Source organism: Myiozetetes cayanensis, unplaced genomic scaffold, assembly GCF_022539395.1.
Source record: "Myiozetetes cayanensis isolate MyiCay16 unplaced genomic scaffold, myiCay2020 scf21, whole genome shotgun sequence".
NCBI lineage: Eukaryota > Metazoa > Chordata > Aves > Passeriformes > Tyrannidae > Myiozetetes > Myiozetetes cayanensis.
In genome coordinates this window covers 7,813,833-7,835,571 of record NW_026087423.1, presented here as the reverse complement: position 1 = coordinate 7,835,571, position 21,739 = coordinate 7,813,833, and the positions used below count along the sequence as shown (strand labels likewise).

The following is a 21,739-nucleotide window of genomic DNA, read 5'->3' as shown; positions in this document are numbered from 1 at the left end:
TCCATCACCGCCGGCGCCACGAGATACCGCGAGATTTCGCGCCGCCCGGCCCCTTTAGAGTACCTGGGCGCCAGAGATCTCGCGACACTTCGCTCCTTGCGGCCCCCCCCATGACTTGACGGGCCCCCATCCCCTTCAAATCCCGCGGGCGCGCCGAGATCTCGCGATACTTTCCCGGACACCGCTGTAGGGGCGGGGCGCGGCGCTCCACCGGTCTCGTTACGTCATTAAACAGCGCCCCTTCTCTCGAAAGCCCCGCGGGGGCCTCGCTGGCGCCGTCGCCCTTTCACAGCCGCCTCTGCACCGCCTGCTCCCCGCTCCAGCGGCGCGGCGGCGGCCCCGAGAGCCGCGGGGCGGGCGCGGGGGGTGCGCGGGGGTCTCGCCGCGTCCTCCCGCGGGGGCGCGGCGGCGGCGGCGGTGCGGGCGCGGGGCCCGGCGGCGGGCAGGGCTGCCCGCGGCGGTGCCGGCGATGCGGGCGCGCGGGGCCCGGGCGGGTCGTGGCGGGGCCGTGGCCGCTGAGGGGGCCTGGGGTCCCGCTGCCCCCGCGCCGCCGGGCATGAGGCGCAGCGGCCGCGGCTGCAGCGCTCCGGCGGGGCTGCGCCGGCCCTGAGGCCGCCCCGGCGGTCTCGCCCCCCGCGGGACGATGTCGCAGGATCACGACATGGAGCGGGCGATCAAGGTGAGCGCGCCGGGGGCTCCCGGGGGGGGCCGCGCGGGAGCTGCCCGGGCACGAACGCGGGGCCCGGTTCGGGACGGGGACGGCGTTGGCTGCGGGGGCGCTCGGGGAGGTCCCCACGGACCGACCCCGCCACCGGCCCAGCTTCTCACGGACGGTCTGGTCGAGCCAACAAAGCGATTAACGAGCGCTTCCTACGAGTTTCGCCGTTCTCTCGTTCATTAATTAGCGTTCTGTCTCCTGTTGTTTAACGATTCTCTCATTTCTCATGTGAATCAGTGCCATGCTCCGCCTTTCTCTTGTTTTGGGTCTGGGGGTTTCTTGGCTCAGTCAGAATCCCCTTTTACCCCGTCGGAGCCGATTTCAGCCCAGTTGCTGAGTTGGGTTTATTGGTTTCTTCCTTCTCTCGAGGGCTCTACCCCGTGTCTTTATGGCCCGTAAATTCTGCATTTCTTGCGTCCACCATCAGTGGAAATCCTTCTCCCTTCACGAACGTGAAGGGAGAAGGATTTCCACTGATGGTGGACGCAAGGAATGTGCCCCAGCTCTGAGCTCACTGAAACACGTCCAGCCCTAAACCCGAACGAGGCGATTCTACCCACAAGCCATTTGTTTTTTTTCCAACTCCCGGACCCGGCTTCGAGCTGCTCTTTCACTCATTAACCCTCCTTGTTCATCGGGCTTGGAAAGATCAAAGAAAATCCTCGAGGAAACTTTTACACATTCCCCATTTCACCCCCCACCTCGTTTTCTTTAACTCTCTGGGTTGATTATTGAATATTCCCTGAGGTGTTTGTTCCCTGTCCTGGTGGGATTTGCCTTTACAAAGCTCTCTGGAGGGAAAATTCCAGGTTAAGAGAAGCAGCAACACCTTGGGTGTGTTGAAATCTGGGTTGATTCATGAATTAATCCCAAATGGTTTGGGTTGGAAGCACCTTAAAACCACCCAGTGCCACCCCTTGCATGGGCAGGGCCACCTTCCAGGGGGCTCCAAGCCCTGCCCAACCTTCCCTTGGACACTTCCATGCTGAAAATATATAGAATATATTGAAAATATATGGGGTTTGTACTAAAAAAAGGTCCAAACTAGAAGAAAATCCAAGCAGATTTTAATTAAACAAGTGTCACAATCGTTTCCTGTTTTTGTTTTTTTTTTCCTGGCCCAGTGCAGGGGAAGGAAAGTCCTGAAGTGTTTGAAAAAGAAGGGGTTTGAGTGTTCCTTGGGTATTTCACGGGAAGGGAAAGGTTCCCCTCAGGGGCTTTCGGGGTCTGAACCAAAAATCCGAAGGAGTTGTGGGAGTGCAGGGCCAGTCCTGCCCCTCTGAGCTCAGCCCAGAGCAGGGTCTGGGAAAATCCCTGCAGTTCTGAGCCAGAATTTGGTGTTTTCCTGTGTTCTGCTGATTTTCCTGCTTCCCAAACCCCTGGTTATGTTCAGGATTGGTGGATTCACTGCCTGGGCAGGTTGAACTCCGTGGCTCAGGGCAGGATTCAGGGATCAGGGAAGGAGGTTGGAGCAGCAGGAGAGGTGGAATCCTCCAGCTCCAAACCTGGGCACCTTTAATTTTTATTGTGGGGATCGTTGTGTTGTCACAATTCCTTATTTCAAACCTTCCCCCATGGATGTTCAGTGGAAAGTGAGAATCGTGGAATCCTTAAGGCTGGAAAAGCCCTTTAAATCAGAAGTGCTGCAAGAACTCTGGGAATGCTGCTTTTCCAGGCCTTTGGCATCCCAGCCTGCTGACTCTGCTGCTCCAGAGTTGTTTCAGGAGCCTGGAGCTGCTGGGAGGGAGGAGAGCTCAGGCTGGGCTGGAATTGGATGCGTTCCATGTTCATTTATTCCCTATTTTCCCACTGGAAATCAATGTGAGGAGTGATCAGAAGCTCCTTTGCCAGCAGGGATCACAAAGTTTCCCTGGAACCATGAAAGGCATTTGGGGCTTCCCACTTGAAACACTGGGATACTTTCACGAGGTGCTTTGATTTTTTTGGTGCTGGGGTTCAAACTCGGACAGAAAAGATTCTGCCCGTGATGTTTGGGTGCTCTGGGTTGGTTTGTGGTTCTGAATTAGGGGGTGTCAGTGATTAAAGGTCCCAACTACTGAATTTGGTGTCGTTTGGAAATGGCGACAAGTGTTTCTTGGGCACTGTGTTACTCATTTTAACTCCTAAGCTGTAAAGTTGTGAAGGTTGGAACCCCAAAGAAAACTGCAAAAAAAAAAAAATCCCCAAAATGTTGCTTTTTTACACAGAGTATGAAAGAGTTAATTTTTATTAAAAATGGACTTTGAGTTGTTGAACTTGTCCTTCAGCTGTTGAGAATGATCAGATCTTATTTGTCCCTTCATTTCATTCAGAGAGCACAGACTTGCCAGTCCTAATCAGCTTCTCTGGCCCCTTTATTCAGGAATAAATGGGGATATTTGGCATTTGCTTTTCCATTTCAGCTCCTTCAAAACTTACACCCCGAGTGTGATGTGTAAAGCTGAGAGAGAGTCCAGAGAAACCCCTTCCCTTCTCATTAATGCTCTCCTAAAACTATTTTAAATTTATTATTGTATTTAATATACTTAATTAATGCTCTCCTAAAAACTGGGTTTTCATCCCACCTCTGCTGCCTTCAGTTCTCTGGAGCTGAATATCAGGAAAATTAAAGCAGCTTTTTTCCCCTAATCTGCTTCTCACCAATAAAATTTGAGTTATTTGAATTGATAGGAAGTCTCCTTGTGGTTCTCCAAACAACAGATAGGTGTGATCCATATTTCTTCTTTCATTTATAAAACCTCCAGTGATTTTTTTTTCCCCTTTACACCTTTCACTGCTCATTTATGATTTATGCAACACTCCAGGCTGTGTTAAAAACCAGGTTTTTTTCTTTTCATACCTGCCCCTTGCACTGTTTAATCCCTTCAAATCTTGCCTTAAATATCCACTTTCCTCCCTTGTTTGGATCTCAATCCCTGTGGTTTGAGATTTGGCTCCAGACTGGAGTTAATCCAAGATTATTGGAGCGGAGACCCCCAATCCCAGGTGAGGGATTGGCCTTTTCCAATGCCTTAAAATCATTATAGTACCACAAAATCATCATCCAGCCTTTTCAGCCTTAGTTGAGAGCAGGAGTGTCCTAATTTTTCTGGGATAAAATGCTCCCTTTGAATTATTAACAGAAAAATCTGATCACAATAAAATCCCTTTTCAAGTGGTGGCCTCTTCCCTTAATTTTCAGCGTGGTTGGGAATATTTTCCCTGCCTCCTTCAGCTTCCCCAGTGCTGGGGGTTGAACCAGCCCCTTTCTTTCCAAAGGTTTGAAACCCCTGTTTTTGTGATGTACTCTATGACCCAAAAATACACATCAATGCTGAGATTGGGCCCTTCAGTGGGGATTGATCATTTACAGGTGCATTTAAATCAGGGGGAGATGCCCTTGCTACACTTTGTGTGCTGAAGACACAGGATTCCATTTGCTGTTCTCAATAATCCTGGGTCAGGGCACCAGGCTGATGCCACAGCACAGAAATACCTGCAAACAGAGAAATTATCACACGAGCGTTTGTATTTATGTCGAATTTTCCACAGCTCAGGCTCTTTCCTGCTCAGGAGTTTTGCAAGCCAGGTCTGCTGAGCTTGTGGGGTTTTTTTTGTGAGGGAAGGGCTCTCTGTAGTAATTTTATTTATTTATGTGTTTATTAACTATCTTTTCCCTCTTCCTGCTCCTTCTTGACCAGGAAACCTCCATTTTAGAGGAGTACAACATTAACTGGACTCAGAAGTTGGGAGCTGGGATCAGTGGGCCTGTGAGGTAAGAGAGCGCCCCGGCTTTGGGGGGAGCTCAGGGAGTATTTGAAATGCTTTTGACAGAGTGTGATCCATGGAAAGCTCCTCATAAACAACAAATATCTGCTCCAGGAGGGTCCTGCAGGTGGGGTTTTGTCTTTTTTGGGATGTATGTGCAGTAAATCCTCCCCTCGCCTCCCTGCTCGTCTCGCACCGTGCTCCTGGAGTTGGTTGTGGCCACAGAAATTCCTCCTGGAACCCCAGGAATTCCTCCTGGAACCCCTCTGTCCTTGAATCCTGGTGTCTCTGCATGCAAAGGCTCCTCTGTGCCATCACCACTGTCCCTTCCCTGTTTTTTCCAGTTTTTTCCCTCATCCTGTGAGGCCAAAGCAGACAATCCCACGGGCATCCCAGCCGTGTCCCTCACGGATTTCTAACCCCAGCACTGGCTGGATACTTTCTGGGAAGCAAAACACGTATTTCCTTTTCAGCAAGGCCCCTGCCTTCAGGGCATGGGAATTCCTGCTGGAGAACAGCTGTTCCTGGGTGTTCCACAGGGTCCTGGTCTTTCCCCACCGTTTGTCTCCCAGTCCAGCCCGCTGGTTTCTCCTCCTCCATTTTGTGTTGCCTCCGATCTCCATTAAAACCCCCCCTTTGGGCTTTGCTCTGTTAAAATGTGGGCCCTTCCCTCAGTTGTTCGTGTTAAATTGGGGAAAGAGAGAAAAAAACACTTGGTGGCCTGGCCAAAAATGAGGATTTCCATTCAGAAACATTTTATTTATTAATCACAAACTCCCCCCTCTGCTGGGGAGGCTCAGGCTGTGCCACTGTGTACCTTGGGGTTTTTTTTTCACGCAAAGGAGCTCTTGGGGCTGAATTTTGAGGGAGTTCTGCTTGTCTGCTGGTCCCCCCTTGCTCTGAAATGCTTCTTTTTGCCTTGCTGGAAGTCAAACTTGGGTGAGGTGTTTCTACAGAACTCACTTGGTTGTCGTGGGAGGCTGAAAACTGAGGTTTTCAAGCTGGGCCGTGGGGAGAAGGTGCCCTTCTATCCCAGCTTAATTCCTGTTAATTCCCACATGGAAAACAAACTCAGATTAATTACTTGAAGTGTCTCTTTAACGTTCTTGCTGACTGAATAATTTTATTGCTGTCATACCAGAGTCTGCATGAAAAAATCCTCTCAAGAACGCTTTGCACTGAAAATCCTCCTCGATCGCCCGAAAGCTAGAAATGAGGTACAGTGCCTGTTTTCTCCTGACACACCCCGAAATCTAATGGTTTAAAAGAACGTTTTTATTTTAAAAGAAAGTGTTTAAAAATGTTGAAACAAAATGTAAAAAAAAAACAAGTTTTAAAAAACCCCTCACAAAAGCCATGCAGGAAAGGAAAGGAAGATTCCTTGGGGTGGATCCTCAAGCCTTGCTGTTGCCATGGGATGAGGTGGGGGGTGAAAAAGGAGGGTCCAGCTCTGCAGGAATTGCTGCCCAGATGTTTATTTAGAATTTGCTGAGCTGCATTTTAGAGCTGTTCCTCTCCCCGTGTCCCCTGTAACGCAACACGAGCGGTTTACAGGGAATTTTGTTTCCATACATCTCGCTCTTGGATGTCACAGCTCTCTGGATTGCCAGGAATGCTTCAAGCTGCGCTGGAAATGGATTTATCTGTGTGCCAGGAACTAAAATCAGCTCCTGGTGCTGGTTGTGACTTCCTGAGGCTGCTGGGAACGTGCCAAGGTGCCAAAAACTGTCAGGCTGTGAAACGCTGGGCGCTCCTTCCAGCTGTCGGGAATTTGGAGAAGGATTAATTATCCCCGAGGTTTAGGCAGCTTGCATTTGCTTGTTACTTAAATTCACTGTTAAATTTCCTAGGGAAAAAAAATAATCTGTGTACAGAAAAGCATCATTGGTTTGGTTGAGCAGCCCAGGAAGCTTTAAAGTGGGGGAAATTCCTGAAGTCCCTGTTCCAGAGTGTTGGGACAGGAGATGGAGTTTCACGCATGGAGTGCTTAAGAGAAGCCAGATTATGGAATTTTAGGGTTTAATCATTAATTTTCACTTTCAGTCCTATCTCTGTTGGTACTTTAAAGCTGGCCCTGTCTTTAAATTTATTTTAAAACCACAAAGAAATAAAAAAAAAAAAAAAAAAGGGGCTTTTCCTGCACTTTGAGGGTGATCCCGCAGCGTGCAACAAATAGATTATTCCTTAATTTTCGGATAATTTGAAGCTGTGAGTGGTTTGGTGGGGGGGGAAAGGGGGATCAGAAGTGCCCAGAGCCTGTCCCTGTGTGCAGTAACAGCCCTCCCTTCTCTTCAAGGTACGTCTGCACATGATGTGTGCGACACATCCCAACATTGTGCAGATTATTGAGGTTTATGCCAACAGTGTGCAGTTCCCACACGAGTCCAGCCCAAGGTAAGGCATTCCCACAGCTTTCCACGTTTAGCCCAAGGTATAATGCAGTTTGCTTTTTGTTTTGTTGTTGTTGTTGTTTTTCTTTTAATCACAAAATTATTATTTATAGGGGGTCCCAGATGTCGTGTTTAATATCGTGTTTATGCTTCAGACCAAGAAACACTTGCTTTTTCCCTTGGCAATGTGTATTTAAATTAATTTACATCCTTTCCTACCTGTTTGAGTACATCTCCATTTCTTAGGTTCAGTCTGTGATATCTGTGCTGTGTGAGAGAAAGAATTGTTTCTAAAAATACTCAATTCAGCCCTGAAAACTCTTAATATGAACACAGAAAAACATAAAACCATGAAGCAGACTGACCTTTTTTTTTCTTGCATTAATCATTTGGGATAAAAATATTGTCTTCTAATTGGATATTAGTTGAGAAAAAGCATCAAAGATGAGAGAATTAAAGAGCTGAGACCTGTCTTAGTCTCTGATGTGTCTGAGTTTGCTGTATGGGGACAACTAGGAGGTAATTCCTTGAGGATCCAGCAGTCCTAGACTCCATGTTCCCTGTTTTCCTTCCTAATTATGGCAATCAAACTGTAAATTGAAATCTTGAGGTTCAGTGAAGCATCCACACCCAAAAGCATCTGTTCTTTGAGGGCAGAGTTACCCCTGGATGTGTCCACGTGGCTTCCAGGGCCAAACTGGGTGGAGCCACCTGGGTGTGGATGCATCCATGGGGACCTTGTTCCATCGGGAGGAGCAAAGTGGGGATTCCTGGCTGAGTCAGGTTGTGCTGGGAGCCAGGAAATCCTGCACTTTGTACAGTTCAAACTGAAAGAACCCAAAAGTACCAAAAGTAAAAGAACCCAAAGTAAAAGAATCCAAAGTACCCAAAGTAAAAGAACCCAAAGAACCAAAAGTAAAAGAACCCAAAAGTACCAAAAGTAAAAGAACCCAAAGAACCCAAAGAACCCCAAGAACCAAAAGTAAAAGAACCCAAAGAACCCAAAGTAAAAGAACCCAAAGAACCCAAAGTAAAAGAACCCAAAGAACCCAAAGTAAAAGAACCCAAAGTAAAAGAACCGAAAAACCAAAAGTAAAAGAACCCAGGGTCAAGAGGACCCAAAGGCCAAAAGTAGGGACCCAGGGAATGAGGACCAAGGAATAAAGAGACCCAAAGAACCCAGAAGGACAGAAGAGTAGGACCCAAAGAACCAAAAGTAAAAGAACCCAAAGCAAAAGAACCAAAAAACCAAAAGCAAAAGAACCAAAAGCAAAAGAACCCCAAGAACCAAAAGCAAAAGAAACAAAAGAACCCAAAGCAAAAGAACCCAAAGAACCAAAAGCAAAAGAACCCAAAGAACCCAAAGCAAAAGAACCCAAAAACCAAAAGTAAAAGAACCCCAAGAACCAAAAGTAAAAGAACCCAAAGAACCCAAAGTAAAAGAACCGAAAAACCAAAAGAACCCAAAGAACCAAAAGCAAAAGAACCCAAAATTACCAAAAGCAAAAGAACCCAAAGAACCAAAAGCAAAAGAACCAAAAGAACCAAGAGTAAAAGAACCCAAAATTACCAAAAGTAAAAGAACCCAAAATTACCAAAAGCAAAAGAACCCAAAGAACCAAAAGCAAAAGAACCCAAAGATTACCAAAAGCAAAAGAACCCAAACTAAGGAACCAGAGCAGCTCCAGCCACTGCAGGAGAAAGGAGTGTCTTGGCCTGTCAGCAGATGTAAAATATGCACTGTCAGTTCAGAAATTCTGTTCTATTTTGTTTTCCTTTCCTGATTTTGAGCGTAACAAGCTGCGATTTTGCACAGGGCTCGGCTCCTCATTGTGATGGAGATGATGGAAGGGGGAGAGCTCTTCCACAGAATCAGCCAGCACCGGCACTTTACTGAGAAGCAAGCAAGCCAAGTAACAAAGCAGGCAAGTCACCCCCCCTGTCTGAGCAAATCCACCGGTGGTAATGGCTGAATAGTCACGATTCCTTTGGGCTGGGAGGAGGGGGGGGTTAAAAAAGGCCTGAGGAAAATAATCCTCTCTTGTGATCCCATGATCATTTGCCTGCTTTGTTATAGCCTGACAATGCCCAGGTTGGGTAGGAAACAGTAAAGGGTTTGAAGCTGTGGGCTTGTTCTTTGGGTCTGCTGTGTTTTTAACAGTGGTTTCCTCACCTGGTCAACAGAACACTGCAAAGAGAACTTTTTTATTTTCCTTGCTGTGTCCTCTCTGTTGTCCTACAAGCGTTGCCTCCAGCAGCCCCCCAGGCTCTCATGGCTCCAGTTGGATTCCAGCTGGGAATGTGTCCCAAACTTCTCTCCTCTTTTGGGCCAGTGGTTTCCAAGCTGGGCTTTGTGCTTGGTTTTATGGAAGTGCTGCCTTTCGTGGGAGATAACAAGGAATCAGTGCCTGTTTTCTCTGCTGTTTGTTCTGGTGTCGTTTTCCCTGCGCTGTTTCTCTGCACAGCTCCCTCTTGAATGCTGTATTTTAATTATATTTGCATTTCAAATACACAAAAGCGTTTTAAACACTCCATGGGGGTTTCTACAAGAGGTTTTGGGGTCCACCAGGCTCTTTGTTCTTAGCACCTGGTGTGACCCCATGAAATTCGGGGATCCCCAGGATCAGCTCCCCTCAAATGGGGAGAGAATATTTGGTACTGAGGCAAAAAAGAGGCCCAAATAATTCCACCTTACTTTTCTCTTTTGTGCTTTGATTTGTTTCTAATGAAGTGCTCATTGTGCTGTTGCCTTTTTGGTTTCACCCAGCAAATAATTAGGTGGAAGCACAGAATTATTCCTGGCAGTTTTTCATGTCCCTTGGGCTGTTTGATTCCAAAATGTTGGGAAAATCTTGTAACACTTTACCAAAAATAGAGATTTTTGGTAAAGAATTAAGTTAATAAAAGAAAAAATTAATCAGATTTAAATTCTGACTGTGTGTGGGCACTTGGGGTATTCGTGTCCCAAGTAACTCTTGGCTTTAATGTCTATAGAAATGAAGTTTGAAATGTTAAAATCTTATTCTTTTTGATTTATCTTGAACTGTGAGTGTTGATTCCTTGTTGCCAGTAACAGTTAGAACTTGTCACAGAGCTGCCTCCTTTTCTCTGGGAATGTGTTTCCATTTGTTTCTGAGCTAAATTAACACCAAAGTTCTCATGTGACAGCAATTTGCACTTTTCCAAGGCATCAGCACTTCCCTCAGGATGCTGGAGCTGGGTGGGATCCTGCAGAACCCAACAGGAATATTTCCAAAAAAGGGCTGTGTGGCTCTGCCTTCCTTCAGCCTCAGTAAAGCTGTTTAAACATTGATGCTGAAGGAATTGCACTTGGAAATGTCCATTCCCTGGAGGTTTCCTGGGTTTCCAAACCACAGCAGGGGGAGGAACTGCCTTTGAAAGGATCCTGGGGTGCATTTCTGTGGGATGGCCCACGAAATGAGGGGAGTGCAGGCAGTGCCGTCCAAAATTGAAGAGCAAAACTGCCTGAGTGTTGAATCTCAAGGCAGTAACAAGTGCAATAAAATAAAATATTCACAGAAATAAAACATTCACAGAAATGTTGTGTGATTGCTGGGCAGGGGGCACCTCAGAGGGCTGGCACAGCACAGGGCAGGGCACTGTGAGATCTGTTCCACTTTGAGGGTGTCATTAATGCCTTCATCGAGTCAAAGGAGGTGCTTGGGGAGCCCAGTCCAGTTTGGCTTTTGTTTTCTGTTTGCTTTGAGTGAAACCCAAACTGAATCCTGGGTGGGATTTATGTCCCACCCATCACAGGGCAGGCCTGTCAGAGCTCAGCCTTGCACCCAGGTGCAGGGAGAGTGTTTGGGGTCTGGCATACACAGGAAATGTCTTTTTTTCTAAAGCTAAAATGCTGTCCAGGCTGAAGCAGGAGTTCTGTAACTGTAGCTGGTTTATTGTGCCCTTTTCCAGATAGCTTTGGCTTTGCAGCATTGCCACTCACTGAACATTGCACACAGAGACCTCAAACCTGAGAATCTCCTCTTCAAGGATAACTCTCTGGTAAGATGAATACTGGAATTGTTTTTTGGGGTTTTTTTCCCTGCTGAATTCTGTAAAATGGTGATTTTCAGGATAGTTGTAAAATTACGTTAATCACCTTTATTGACTTTGTTCTTGTGCAGTCTCTGATCTCCCTGGAGCACAGTCTGTTAATTAGGAGGCAGGTTCTCCACCTCTACACAAACCCAGCTTTGCTGAGGAGAAGATCCCTCTGCCACATAACCAGGATGTTCTGAGGAGCATTAGAGGGGCTTTGATAGATCCAAACACTTCCTTGTTTCTTTTTCCTGCTCAAAACCACCCTGGACATGCAGTGACCCCCCCTCCAATGTGTTTATCACTTTCCCAGTCTCAGAGGGGGCTGTTCCTGACCCAGAGCACTCAGGAAAGCCAAAATGCTCGTTTGAAAGATCAGTTTTTGTCCTTTTAACTCAGGGGATTGTGAGGGTGTAAATACAGGCGAGGAGCACGTGTGGCAAAGGGGAGGTGAGAACTGCTGTGGTAGGAAAGCTGATATAACGAGAACTGTGTGAGGAAGCCTCTTCTCCTTCTTTCAGGATGCTCCTGTTAAACTGTGTGACTTTGGATTTGCCAAAGTAGACCAAGGTGACTTGATGACACCACAGTTCACTCCGTACTACGTAGCACCTCAGGTAACAACAATCACAATCCTGGGCTAAGGGGGAATCATTCCTTGCCTGTGCCTCCAGAACCACAGCGTTCTAAAAGCCTTTGCTGTCCTGTTCAGGGCTCCTGGGGGGCAGGGATCTCGAATAATTGGACAGTAGGCACCTTTGGAGCTGGAGTGTCACAGGGATGTGTTGATAAGAGCAGGGGATGGTGAGGCAGATTTCCCAGGCTGTTCTTAACTCTGATTTTGTCCATTGACCTTTAACTGCATTAAAGCAGCTGGTTTGGAGAAGTCCCTGCTTTCCCATCCTCCTTCCAGCTCAGGTTTATTCAGGATTACATTAAAAAGGACTGTGCTGGAACAAAAAGGCTCTGAAAAGGCTCAAAAAGGGCAGTGGTTACCTGGGCCCCTTGTCATTAAGGCATAATCTATAATTACAGACAGGCTGCTCTTTGTAGTGCTGCTCTCCCCACTCTCTTCTGTCCTTTGTGTTGGAGTCCTGAAGAAAATGAAAAGAAAACTGCAGATGGATCTTTAATTGCAGTGCTGGGCATGTCAGAGCCTTTAATCCCTGAAGGAAGAACAACTCAGAGATCAGCCCCTGAAAATGCCAGAAAAACCATGTCTGGAAACCCAGACCCTCAGATTTGGTCAGCAAGGGACAGATTTGATGTGATTTGTTCCTGGGAGAGGCAAAAAGGGACATCTCTGGAGCTCAGGTTACCCTCCAGACACACTCTGGGTTCTAATTCCAAGCCCAGAGGTGTTGGAAGTTGGGAGCAGTTGCTTTAATTCAGGCAAAACTGATAAATTTCGTTCAAAGCAGCAAAAATATTTTAGGTGAATGTAGAAAGTCTCAGTCTTTTTTTTTTTTTAAGGAAGAAAATGTTGAGTTTGAAAGGGCCTTCAGTAGGTTTACAGAATGGGAAAACATCAGGAATCTTCCTGCCTAGAGATGAGATGTATTTTGCTTTGTTTTTTGGGTTTTGTTTTTTTTTCCTCTCATGGCAACAGGTATTGGAGGCACAGAGAAGACATCAGAAAGAAAAATCTGGTATCATCCCCACCTCTCCAACACCCTACACTTACAACAAGGTGAGTGGGAAGCAGTGATTTGAAACAGTGTTCTTAAAGTGCCTTTCCCCACCAACCCCACTGCAGGAACCTGGAGGCACAATTTAACACCCAAGGCAATGAAGTTGATTGCCCTAAAGTGACACCCTCACAGCAGCAATAAATTTGTTCTGGGTGTGGGACAGGAATGCATCTGAAAAGCCAAATTATCTCCCACTGAGTAAAAGCAGGATCTGGAGGAACCAGCAGGGAAGTGTCACGTTGCTGGTTATTTTGTGGCTCTTCTGAAGGAGTGACCAGGTTTGCAGTGGGATTTCTCCTCAGACAGGAGGTTCAGACCAGGTTTTGCTCAGTTGAGGTGGCAGATGAGGAGCTGATTATCTCTGCAGGCTCTGTCCTGGTTTGGAAGTGACTCACTGAAAGTGCTGCTGCCTCTCAGTTCTTTCTGATGGAGTGAATAATGAAATGCACACTTAGCCCAGCCCTAATTAACGATCCTCTAATTAAAGCAGAAGCACACAAACACTGTTAAGGAGCACTAAATGTGACAAGATTTTGGAGGGAGCAGAATGATTCTGCTGGAATGAGACCGTGGGGGAGGTTCTTTCACTCCTACAAGAAGCTTTTCAAAGGGATCCTCTTCCCTGCTGTCACCCAGAGCTTCTGGAGGTGCAGATGTTTTACCCAGGCACCTGTGGTGGAACCTGCTCTGCATCTGGGAACTTCTGGAAAATGCCCAATATTTTATGGTGTAGCTGCTGCTGGACACACAGTGTCCTGGAGGGTTGGATTCCTTTTTGGGCATTCCAGAACCTTTCCCTCCATATTCTCATCACTGTCTCCTGCTTGCTGGGCAGTGTTTGAACCACTGAGTGTTCTTGTAGTGTCAACTTTAATTCAAATTAGCTGGTTTCTGATCTAATTGCTAAGGCTCTACCTGAGTCCCAGCTGTTCAACTGGAGCAGGTGGTTTGATATGTGGTGTCAGGATTTTGTAGCCTCCCATAGAGAGCTGAAGCAAAGATTAACCACCCTGCAGGGGTTTCCTGACCACAAACCCCTCTTGTGCAGGGTTCTGATTACCCTTTCTCCACCCTGGAGGGGCAGAGGTGGGGGTTGAAGGCAGACACTTGTTCAGGGGTGGCTGCCCTGGTGTCAGAACTGACCCCGGCCCGGCGCTGTCCTTGCTTGCAGAGCTGTGACCTGTGGTCCCTGGGGGTCATCATCTACGTCATGCTGTGTGGGTACCCCCCCTTCTACTCCAAACACCACAGCAGGACCATCCCAAAGGACATGAGGAAGAAGATCATGACAGGGAGCTTCGAATTCCCAGAGGAGGAGTGGAGCCAGATCTCCGAGATGGCCAAGGACATCGTGCGGAAGTGAGTCCGGGGATGGATGTGTTTTATTGCTCTTTCTGATGTTAAAAGGTGGGAAAAAAAATCCCTTGGCAGTGTGTTATCCCAAAGGGATTGTTCTTCTACCTTGTCTGCAGCTCATACAGCTGACAAACCTTCTGTCATATTCAACATAAAGTCTGGTAGATACTTTTCTTCCCTTCTTTTTTTCCATCCCCAACTGTTCCAATTTTGATGTCTCCGAAGTTCTTAAGAGGGAATTGTGAGTTTAGTCTTGAACTGGAGGGTTCAGAGCAACACACCCAACTGGCTGCCACATCAAGTGCTCTCCAGCCTTGGATCCCCTACAGTAATGTTTCAATTCCTGCTAAAATCAGGTGGCTTAATAAGATCTGATAAGGTCTGTCCCTTAAAACCCAGTGCACGTCATACCCAGTGTGAGAGGAGTCAAGAGGGGCAGGGAAAGGCAGGGTAAGATCTGTCCTGAGGTGGCAGGCTCTGGGCTGAGGCTTTGCATTGATGTTTTATTCCAAATGCTCCTGGGAGCTGTTTTTTTTCTGCATGCCCTGCACATCTCTCAGCTGGGAGAGAATAAAACCAACATAAATAGGGAAAAAAAATCGCTTGGGGAAATAATTTTAAAGTGTCACTGGCTCCTCAAAACCACTGCAAAATCTCCAAGGAGTTCACATTGCTGGGACCTTTGGAGCAGTGCAGGAGAACCCCCAACCTTTCACCAAATAAACTGCAGTGAAACTTTGCTTTACACAACAGGTTTAAAGGTTTTATTGCCCTTTAAAATGACCATAAACTCAGCTCCCAGAACGTCGTCAGGTGGATTCAGTTCACTTATTTATCCCACTGATGTCATCAGGACTCCTTTTCCTGCCTGCCTTTTCCAGCCAGGGAGTCTGAAGTTGGGGTTATGGGGCAGGAATACATTCAGAATTAATATAATTGTTTAAATTATATTAAATTTAGTTTAAATTTGATTGGGTGTAGGCAGCTCTTCCTGGGGAATCTGCTGCTGCCTCTCAAGTGTGTAGCTCATTTCTCACCTCAAGCTTTGGGAGCTTGGAGGGGCTGGATAATAGGTCAGGACTTGGAAAACCCATGGAAAAGGAATGCCTGGGTCTGGTGTCAAAGCTGAACTTACAACCTGGTTGGCAGCAAGTGAGATTTCTGAGCTCCCCCGGGGTCCTGCTGTCATTTTGCACGAGTTATTTCCACTTCCTTGGTACATTAAATAATGTTTGCAGCCAGGAACTGATTTAGGGAATTGCCTAAGGATTGTGACAACCTCCTGGAGTCCTCCTGGTTCTAATTCAGACTCCTGGGAGAACTTGTCAGCACTCTGGGGGGAATTTGGCTCTTTTTATTGAGCAGGTCATCATGACAACAGGAGTTTATCTGCAGAACCTCTTTCCAGGGTTTCATTCCAGTAACATTTATTCCATGGCTTTTTTAGCAGTAAAGAATAAAATTCCTTCTTATTTTGAGGAGCTGGAGCCTGTCAAAGTGTCCATTCCTTGAGGGTTTTGCAGGGGAAGAAAAACTAAGGAGTTGCAGGTGGGAACAGTTAATTCAGTGAAGTTTCCATGCCCAGAATTCTTGGAATGAGTGTGGCTTGTTATGGGGATGAGCTCTAGAAGGGCATTTCCAGACAGTGTTGGTCTGGATCATTTCCAGCTCCTCTGGGAGGTAATTTCCAATCTGAGAACACACAGATATTCCTGAAATGGCCCCTCAGCACCTTCCCTTTACCCTGAATCCCTGAATTTACCTGGATGAGCTTGTTAAATAAATCCACAGCAAGGCTCAGAGAACCTGGGACAAAGTCAGGCTGCTTTTGGGGCAGTTTGAGCTGTTGTTGAGTTCCTTTTTGACCCCTGTGATGCTCAGAGATTTTTCAGTGCTCTGCAAATGAACAAAACTCCCTTTTATGGATTATTATTTTTCCTTTCCCAGGCTGCTGAAGGTCAAACCTGAGGAGAGATTGACCATCGAGGGAGTGTTGGACCATCCCTGGCTCAACTCCACGGAGGCCCTGGACAACATCCTGCCCTCTGCCCAGCTGATGATGGACAAGGTCTGAATGCAGTGAAATATTTGTTTGGTCAGGAATGTTGCACAGGAGCAGGACAGCTCTTGATGGTCAGAGTGTTTTCTTCAGGAGAGCCTGAGATCTCTGTAGGGAAATGGAAACGGGGAGAAAATGGAAATAAAATGTGAAATTTGGGCTGGGGGGAGGTGCTCCAGGATTGGTGTTAAGAGCAGCCGTGTGCTGAGGAGCAGAGAGCAGAGCATGGAAGTGGAATCTTTTCTCCTTTTTCCCCCATTTTATCCCCTTACTGTGACCTCAGTCCTTGTTTCCTTTCAACTCTGCTCGAAGAGGAGTTCACTCAGCACTCAGATGTGGTGAACATGAGCAGTACAGATGATCCTTTGTCCTGTTTCCCCCTGTGAGGTTGGGATATATTATCCCACAGTCTCTGACCGTAGTTCTAATCATGTCTTGCTTCATGCAAACCTGGTTTTTGTTCCACATCTCAAAAATAAACAGGATTTTGGTGCTTTTTTTCCCCCACTGTGCACGCACTGCTCCTTAATTCACACAGGAGGGTGAACTCAGGAATTCCTGAATTCCCAAAGGATCTAAAGCGCAACTCTTCACCCTCCAGGCCATGGTTGCAGGGATCCAACAGGCTCATGCAGAACAACTTGCAAACATGAGGATCCAAGACCTCAAAGTGAGCCTGAAACCCCTGCACTCCGTGAACAACCCCATCCTGCGCAAGAGGAAACTGCTGGGGTGAGTAGAGCTGGGGGACCAAAAATGGGGGAACCAAAGCTGGGCTTCCAGGCACACAGAGGGGCAGCTGGGAGGCTGCAGCAGAGCTTTGGGAATGTCCCAGGCTCAGTTCCAAGGAAGGGTTGAACTCCTGCTGTGGTTGGAGTCACTGGGACAAGGTGGTTTGAGTCCCAGGATGTTCTGGTGAAGGCAGGAGGAGCTGGATCCCGTTACTGTGTTAGAACAGATCCCTTAGGAGAAGATGGGTCACGTGCAAGAGAAGGCAAACTGGGGGAAAGAATTCCAAGATTTTTCTTTTTAATGATCCTGACACTTATTTACTGAAAAAGTCAGGTAATTTCTCTTTGTTCGAGCGAACCTGAAAAAATAAGATAATGCATTTTAGGGCTTGCTTGAACTAATTTAAAGGAATATTTCTTTTTCAAATGGTCTGATAATAAAGGACAACAATTATAATTAATGCCAAGTCTGTCTCCCAGCTCTGCAGGGAGTGAAGGAGGGGGTTTTACTGGTGCAGTTATGCAATGAGTAACGGACTTGAGCTGTGCCCAAGCTCCAATTATTTCCTCCTTGTTCCTCCCCAGCACCAAGCCAAAGGACGGGGTTTATATCCACGACCCCGAGAACGGCAGCAACGATTCCAACGTGGCTCTGGAGAAGCTGAGGGATGTGATTGCCCAGTGCATTCTCCCCCAGGCTGGTAAAGGTTGCCACTTTTAACCAAGTTCCATTTCTAAACCTGACTTTGGGTCAGTGGGGAGGGAGGAAAAACAAAAATCCCGCTGCCCTGGGCACGCTGTGGGCTGGGGTTTGTGTGGTGTCAGTGGGAACAGGGACGTGCAGAGCTGGGAAAAGAACTTCCAGCCGGGAGTGGCTGCTCTGAACCCGTTTCCTGGTGCGTGTGGGGAGTGGAGGGACAACTGCCCTGAGTGAGGCACGAGGCCAAACCTGCTGGTTCTCTCTGTGCTCCCAAACAGGAGAGAATGAGGATGAGAAGCTGAATGAGGTGATGCAGGAGGCCTGGAAGTACAACCGGGAGTGCAAGTTGCTGCGGGACACCCTGCAGAGCTTCAGCTGGAACGGTGAGGAGCCACTTCCTTCCTCAGGGAAGGGGGAAAACTGGGACCTTCTGATGTGGGAATCACCCCAAAGCTACTGAATTTGGGCTGGTTTAGGTTTCACACTGTCTCAGGCCTCCTGCCAGAACGGGGGTCCTCAAAACCAGGGGGAAAGTTCTGCTTTAAAATCTCTGTTGGAGGTTCAGGGTCGAGTTTTCAGAGGCACCAAATGGTGTGGGAGCAGAACAGCACGAATGGAAATTGTGATGGGAAAGGGGGAATGGCTTTAAACTGCCAGAGGGCAGGGTTAGGTGGGAGATTGGGAAGAAATCCTTCCCTGTGAGGGTGGGGAGGCTCTGGCACAGGCTGCCCAGAGGAGCTGTGGCTGCCCCATCCCTGGAAGTGTCCAAGGCCAGGTTGGACAGGGCTTGGAGCAACCTGGGCTAGTGGAAGGTGTCCCTGCCCTTGGCAGGGGTGGGACTGGATGGGCTCTGAGTGCCTTCCAACCCAAACCCTCATTCTGTTTTGCTTGGTTGGGTTTAATTCAGGTCTTTTAAGTGCTCGATTTGCCACCAGAACCAGACACTGTAACTCATTTTGGTTCTCTTGCCCTAAGTTTGTGTGGACAAACATTGTTTAACTCCAGCCAGGATTTCCTCCCTCCCTTGTTCCCAGCACCTGACTCCTTGTCCTTTCCCTTGCAGGCAGAGGATTCACAGACAAAGTGGATCGACTAAAACTGGCAGAAATCGTCAAACAAGTCATCGAAGAGCAAACAAACTCCCACGACTCTCAATAGCTGGAGCTTCTTAATCTTATTTTTTTTACCATTTAAGATTTATTCTTTAACTGTAAAAAGTATTTTTATGTAAATTAATAAATCATAATTATTTCATTAAATTTCCATACTGCTTGAAAATGCTGTATAGTTGTAGATACAAAAAAGAAAAAAAAAAAATCATTGGTACTGTAATATTTTTTTAAAACTCAGTTCCTTGAGGTCTCTACGATCACTTATGTACTGTTAATCATGAGGGCCCCAAAAGGGGTGGATTATATTGCTAAAGACCATTCTTTTTCTTAATAACCAGTTGCAGGAGCTGCTTCCATCTGCCCCATCCAGCACTGCAGTGACTGTGTATGAGAACAAGAGCCACAGTTTAACCCCCTGCTCAGTGAGTACCTGAAGCAAGTGCTGTGAAACACAAATTCATAGCTGCTCTTGGCACCTAAATTCTGATTCTTTAGGTAGAGGCAACTGAATTAAATAACCTTCAGTGTGGCTCAGTGCCCTGAGAGCCCCCTTGGCCTTGCCCAGGGCACCTGAGTCCATGTGCTTGCTGGAATTTTCAGTTCTGAGCAGTAACTCTGCTTTTTTTGTCTCCTTCCCATCTTCCCCAGACCTCCTTCGAAGCTCTCCCCTCTCTCTTTCTCCCTCCTCATTTTCCTCAGACCTTTTTTAAGGCTGAATTCAGCATAAAACTCCTTTTTCTCACCTCCAACAGCAGAACAGAAGAATGTTCGAGTTCTTACTATGAGTTGTTTTTATTTTCACGGTGGGATCTCCTGTGGACAAGACCCAGCGTTGGGTTTGTTTCCTTCAGCCCCCAGTTGTGTGGGATCCACCCCTGTATTCCCATCCTTTCCCTTCCAGGAGATCCAGCTCTCAGTTTTAGGCTCTTCCTCTTGTCTGAGGGGTTATCCTGGCCAGGGTCCCAGTGCTGCTGTGGGAGCCCCCAGGGATTCATGTCCTGTGTCCCCTCCAGAGCCCAAATTCCCATTTCTCTGATGCCTTCGAGCTCCTTTCTGGGGGAGCCACAACTCCAGGGCTGCTCCTTCCCACAGGTCCCTTTGCAGGGCAGGTTCTTACCCCAGTCTGGAACATTGGCTCCAAAAGCTGCTTTTTTTAACCTCAGCGAAGCAAACAAATGGACAGAATCTGTACATATTTCTAGTTTTCTACCTTTGGCTGCTTTTCTTTCTTTTGGGACTGGGTGGAGGCTTTTTCTAGGGGTATTTTGGTACCAAACCCTGTGCAGACACCGAGTGAGTTTGGTCTGTGCTGAAGTGCCAATTCAGGGCTACGAGTAACGACTTTGACCGTTGTGTTTCAGAGCTCCTCCCTTTTGGGTTTACATCACAAACCTGAGCCATGAACCCCCCAGCTCTCTCTTAGGGCAGTTCTTTGTTGTCTCTTTTCTACGCCCAACTCCCTTTAACTGGTGGCAGAGCAGTGTCCGACTCTTTCTGTACAGTTTTGTAAGGGGTGATTCGGTTTTTCTACGTGAAGGAGATGCTTCATTTCACCTTCTCTGTCTGCACCTTGTCAGCTTTCCTTCAATCCTGGTCTCATTTTCCATTGCAGAGGAAGAACAGTCCCTGTTCCACCATCCCTGTGATGGGAGCAGGGAGTGTTTGTGTGGGCCAGGATTGCACCTCTGGCACCATGGGGGATATTTGTGCACTGACCTGTCCTTGAAAACTGAGAGAGAATTAACAAGAAACAAGAATATTTGTCACTTCTTGGTTGTGTCAGCAACTTTGCAGGGCCTGTGATGTGCATTTCTGTCCTTGCTCTCATTCTAGGTCGTGTCAGCATCCACCCAAGTCTGGAAATGTAAGAAGTGGTTTCACTTTTAACTTGAAATCTGTGGATTTTTTCAGGGAAATTGAAGGTGTTAAGTGTGGCAAATAGAGATAGAAACAGGGAAATCACCTGTGTTTGAACAGGAGTGCAGAAAATTCCCTCCAAAGGCACTTTGTGACTCTGCCCTCCAAGGGGGAAACCCTCAGGCAGTTTTGTGGGAGACAGAAGTTGGCAGGAAAGATGGATCAGATTGGAGCTACTCCCAGGGTGAGCACTGGAATTTTTGTCACAAAGAACTGCTTTTTATGCATTTACTTTAATTTTATTGTCTGGGATAAGTAAGAAAAGCCTGATCTGAAGCAGAGGGAGGAGGGACAGATTAAGAAAACACAGTTTGAAGCTTCGAGGTCAAATGGTTTTATTTCTATGAGAAAATGGATTTTTTTTTTTTTTTGTCTCTTTGAAAAGTTAAGTTTTACATTTCAGAGTTCAAAACACTTGAATGGATTCCTTTTCACATTTTAAAGTAGCATTTGACTTTGTCCTTCCTGTGTTTTGTTTTGTTTCTCAGTTGACACAAATGCAGGACACCTTGTCTTGATTCTGTAAGGTTTTACTTGGTGATAAATCTACTGATCCTCTTTGGCAGACTGTGAACATTGTAAATACCTGGAGCTGGAAGGGTTGTATGGGATCAAAGAAGACTTTGTACAAACACTAAAAACACGTGGGAAAGCTCTGTAGGTTTTTTGGTTTGGGTTTTTTTTTTACTTTAGCATTTTATTTCAGTGAAGAAAAAAATCTCTGAAATCATTTGACCTTTTCCAAATTTGATGTATATCTGACTTCTCCTGTGATTGATTATTTTAAGCTTTTATATCTGTGTTAAAAAATCAGAAGAACCTGGCTGGGCAAAAGAGGTTTTGGTTGGCAATAGCAACACGTCCAAGTTTTGCTGTCATTTACTCCTGGTTTGCATTTTGGCAATCCCAGTCTGTCCCCACGTTTGACTTCTGTGTGTTGAGATGTTCTCATTTCTCTCCTCAGTGTTCCCTGGTAGTTCCTTTGGGATCAGTATTATATTGTAAATATTCCCCCTCGGTGTATATAAAGGATTTTACTAAACTCAACAGTTCCTGCCTGCTTTTGTTTGCTTCCCAAATCGCTGCAGGGCAGGAGGGAGGAAGGACAGCTCTGGGGTTCTCCTGCTTTTCCCTGGAAGTGCCCAGAAGGTGTGTGGGTGGTAAATGAGGGGGTAAATCAGCACTTGGGCACATGGGTTAGAGGTGAACAGGGTGGTGGTGGGTTGATGGTTGGACTCAGAGGGTTTTCCATCTTTAAG

General features: G+C 46.8%; 1 protein-coding gene across 2 annotated transcripts; it reads left to right on the top strand.

Annotated features, from left to right (window-relative positions):
• The first annotated feature begins 529 nt into the window (after positions 1 to 529).
• Positions 530 to 21,529, top strand: MAPKAPK5 (MAPK activated protein kinase 5). 2 transcript variants are annotated; one of them, XM_050318094.1, is made up of 14 exons: positions 530 to 679; positions 4,399 to 4,472; positions 5,607 to 5,682; positions 6,762 to 6,859; positions 8,672 to 8,780; positions 10,789 to 10,878; positions 11,436 to 11,531; positions 12,524 to 12,604; positions 13,777 to 13,964; positions 15,909 to 16,029; positions 16,622 to 16,752; positions 17,337 to 17,452; positions 17,730 to 17,834; positions 18,515 to 21,529. In XM_050318094.1, the coding sequence occupies exons 1-14, from the start codon at positions 644 to 646 to the stop codon at positions 18,607 to 18,609; spliced, it is 1,416 nt and encodes a 471-aa protein (XP_050174051.1). In that variant the 5' UTR covers positions 530 to 643; the 3' UTR covers positions 18,610 to 21,529. The 2 variants fall into 2 exon arrangements, with proteins under 2 accessions (XP_050174051.1, XP_050174050.1); XM_050318093.1 differs by having other exon boundaries at positions 17,337 to 17,458.
• The last annotated feature ends 210 nt before the right edge of the window (positions 21,530 to 21,739 follow it).

What these genes read in the sequence shown, in the direction of transcription:
- MAPKAPK5 (XM_050318093.1), top strand. Translation starts at nt 644, where the DNA reads ATGTCGCAGGATCACGACATGGAGCGGGCGATCAAG. An exon ending in GCCAAGGACATCGTGCGGAA is followed by an intron (nt 13,965 to 15,908) that starts GTGAGTCCGGGG and finishes TTCCTTTCCCAG; the next exon opens with GCTGCTGAAGGTCAAACCTG. An exon ending in CCCAGCTGATGATGGACAAG is followed by an intron (nt 16,030 to 16,621) that starts GTCTGAATGCAG and finishes TTCACCCTCCAG; the next exon opens with GCCATGGTTGCAGGGATCCA.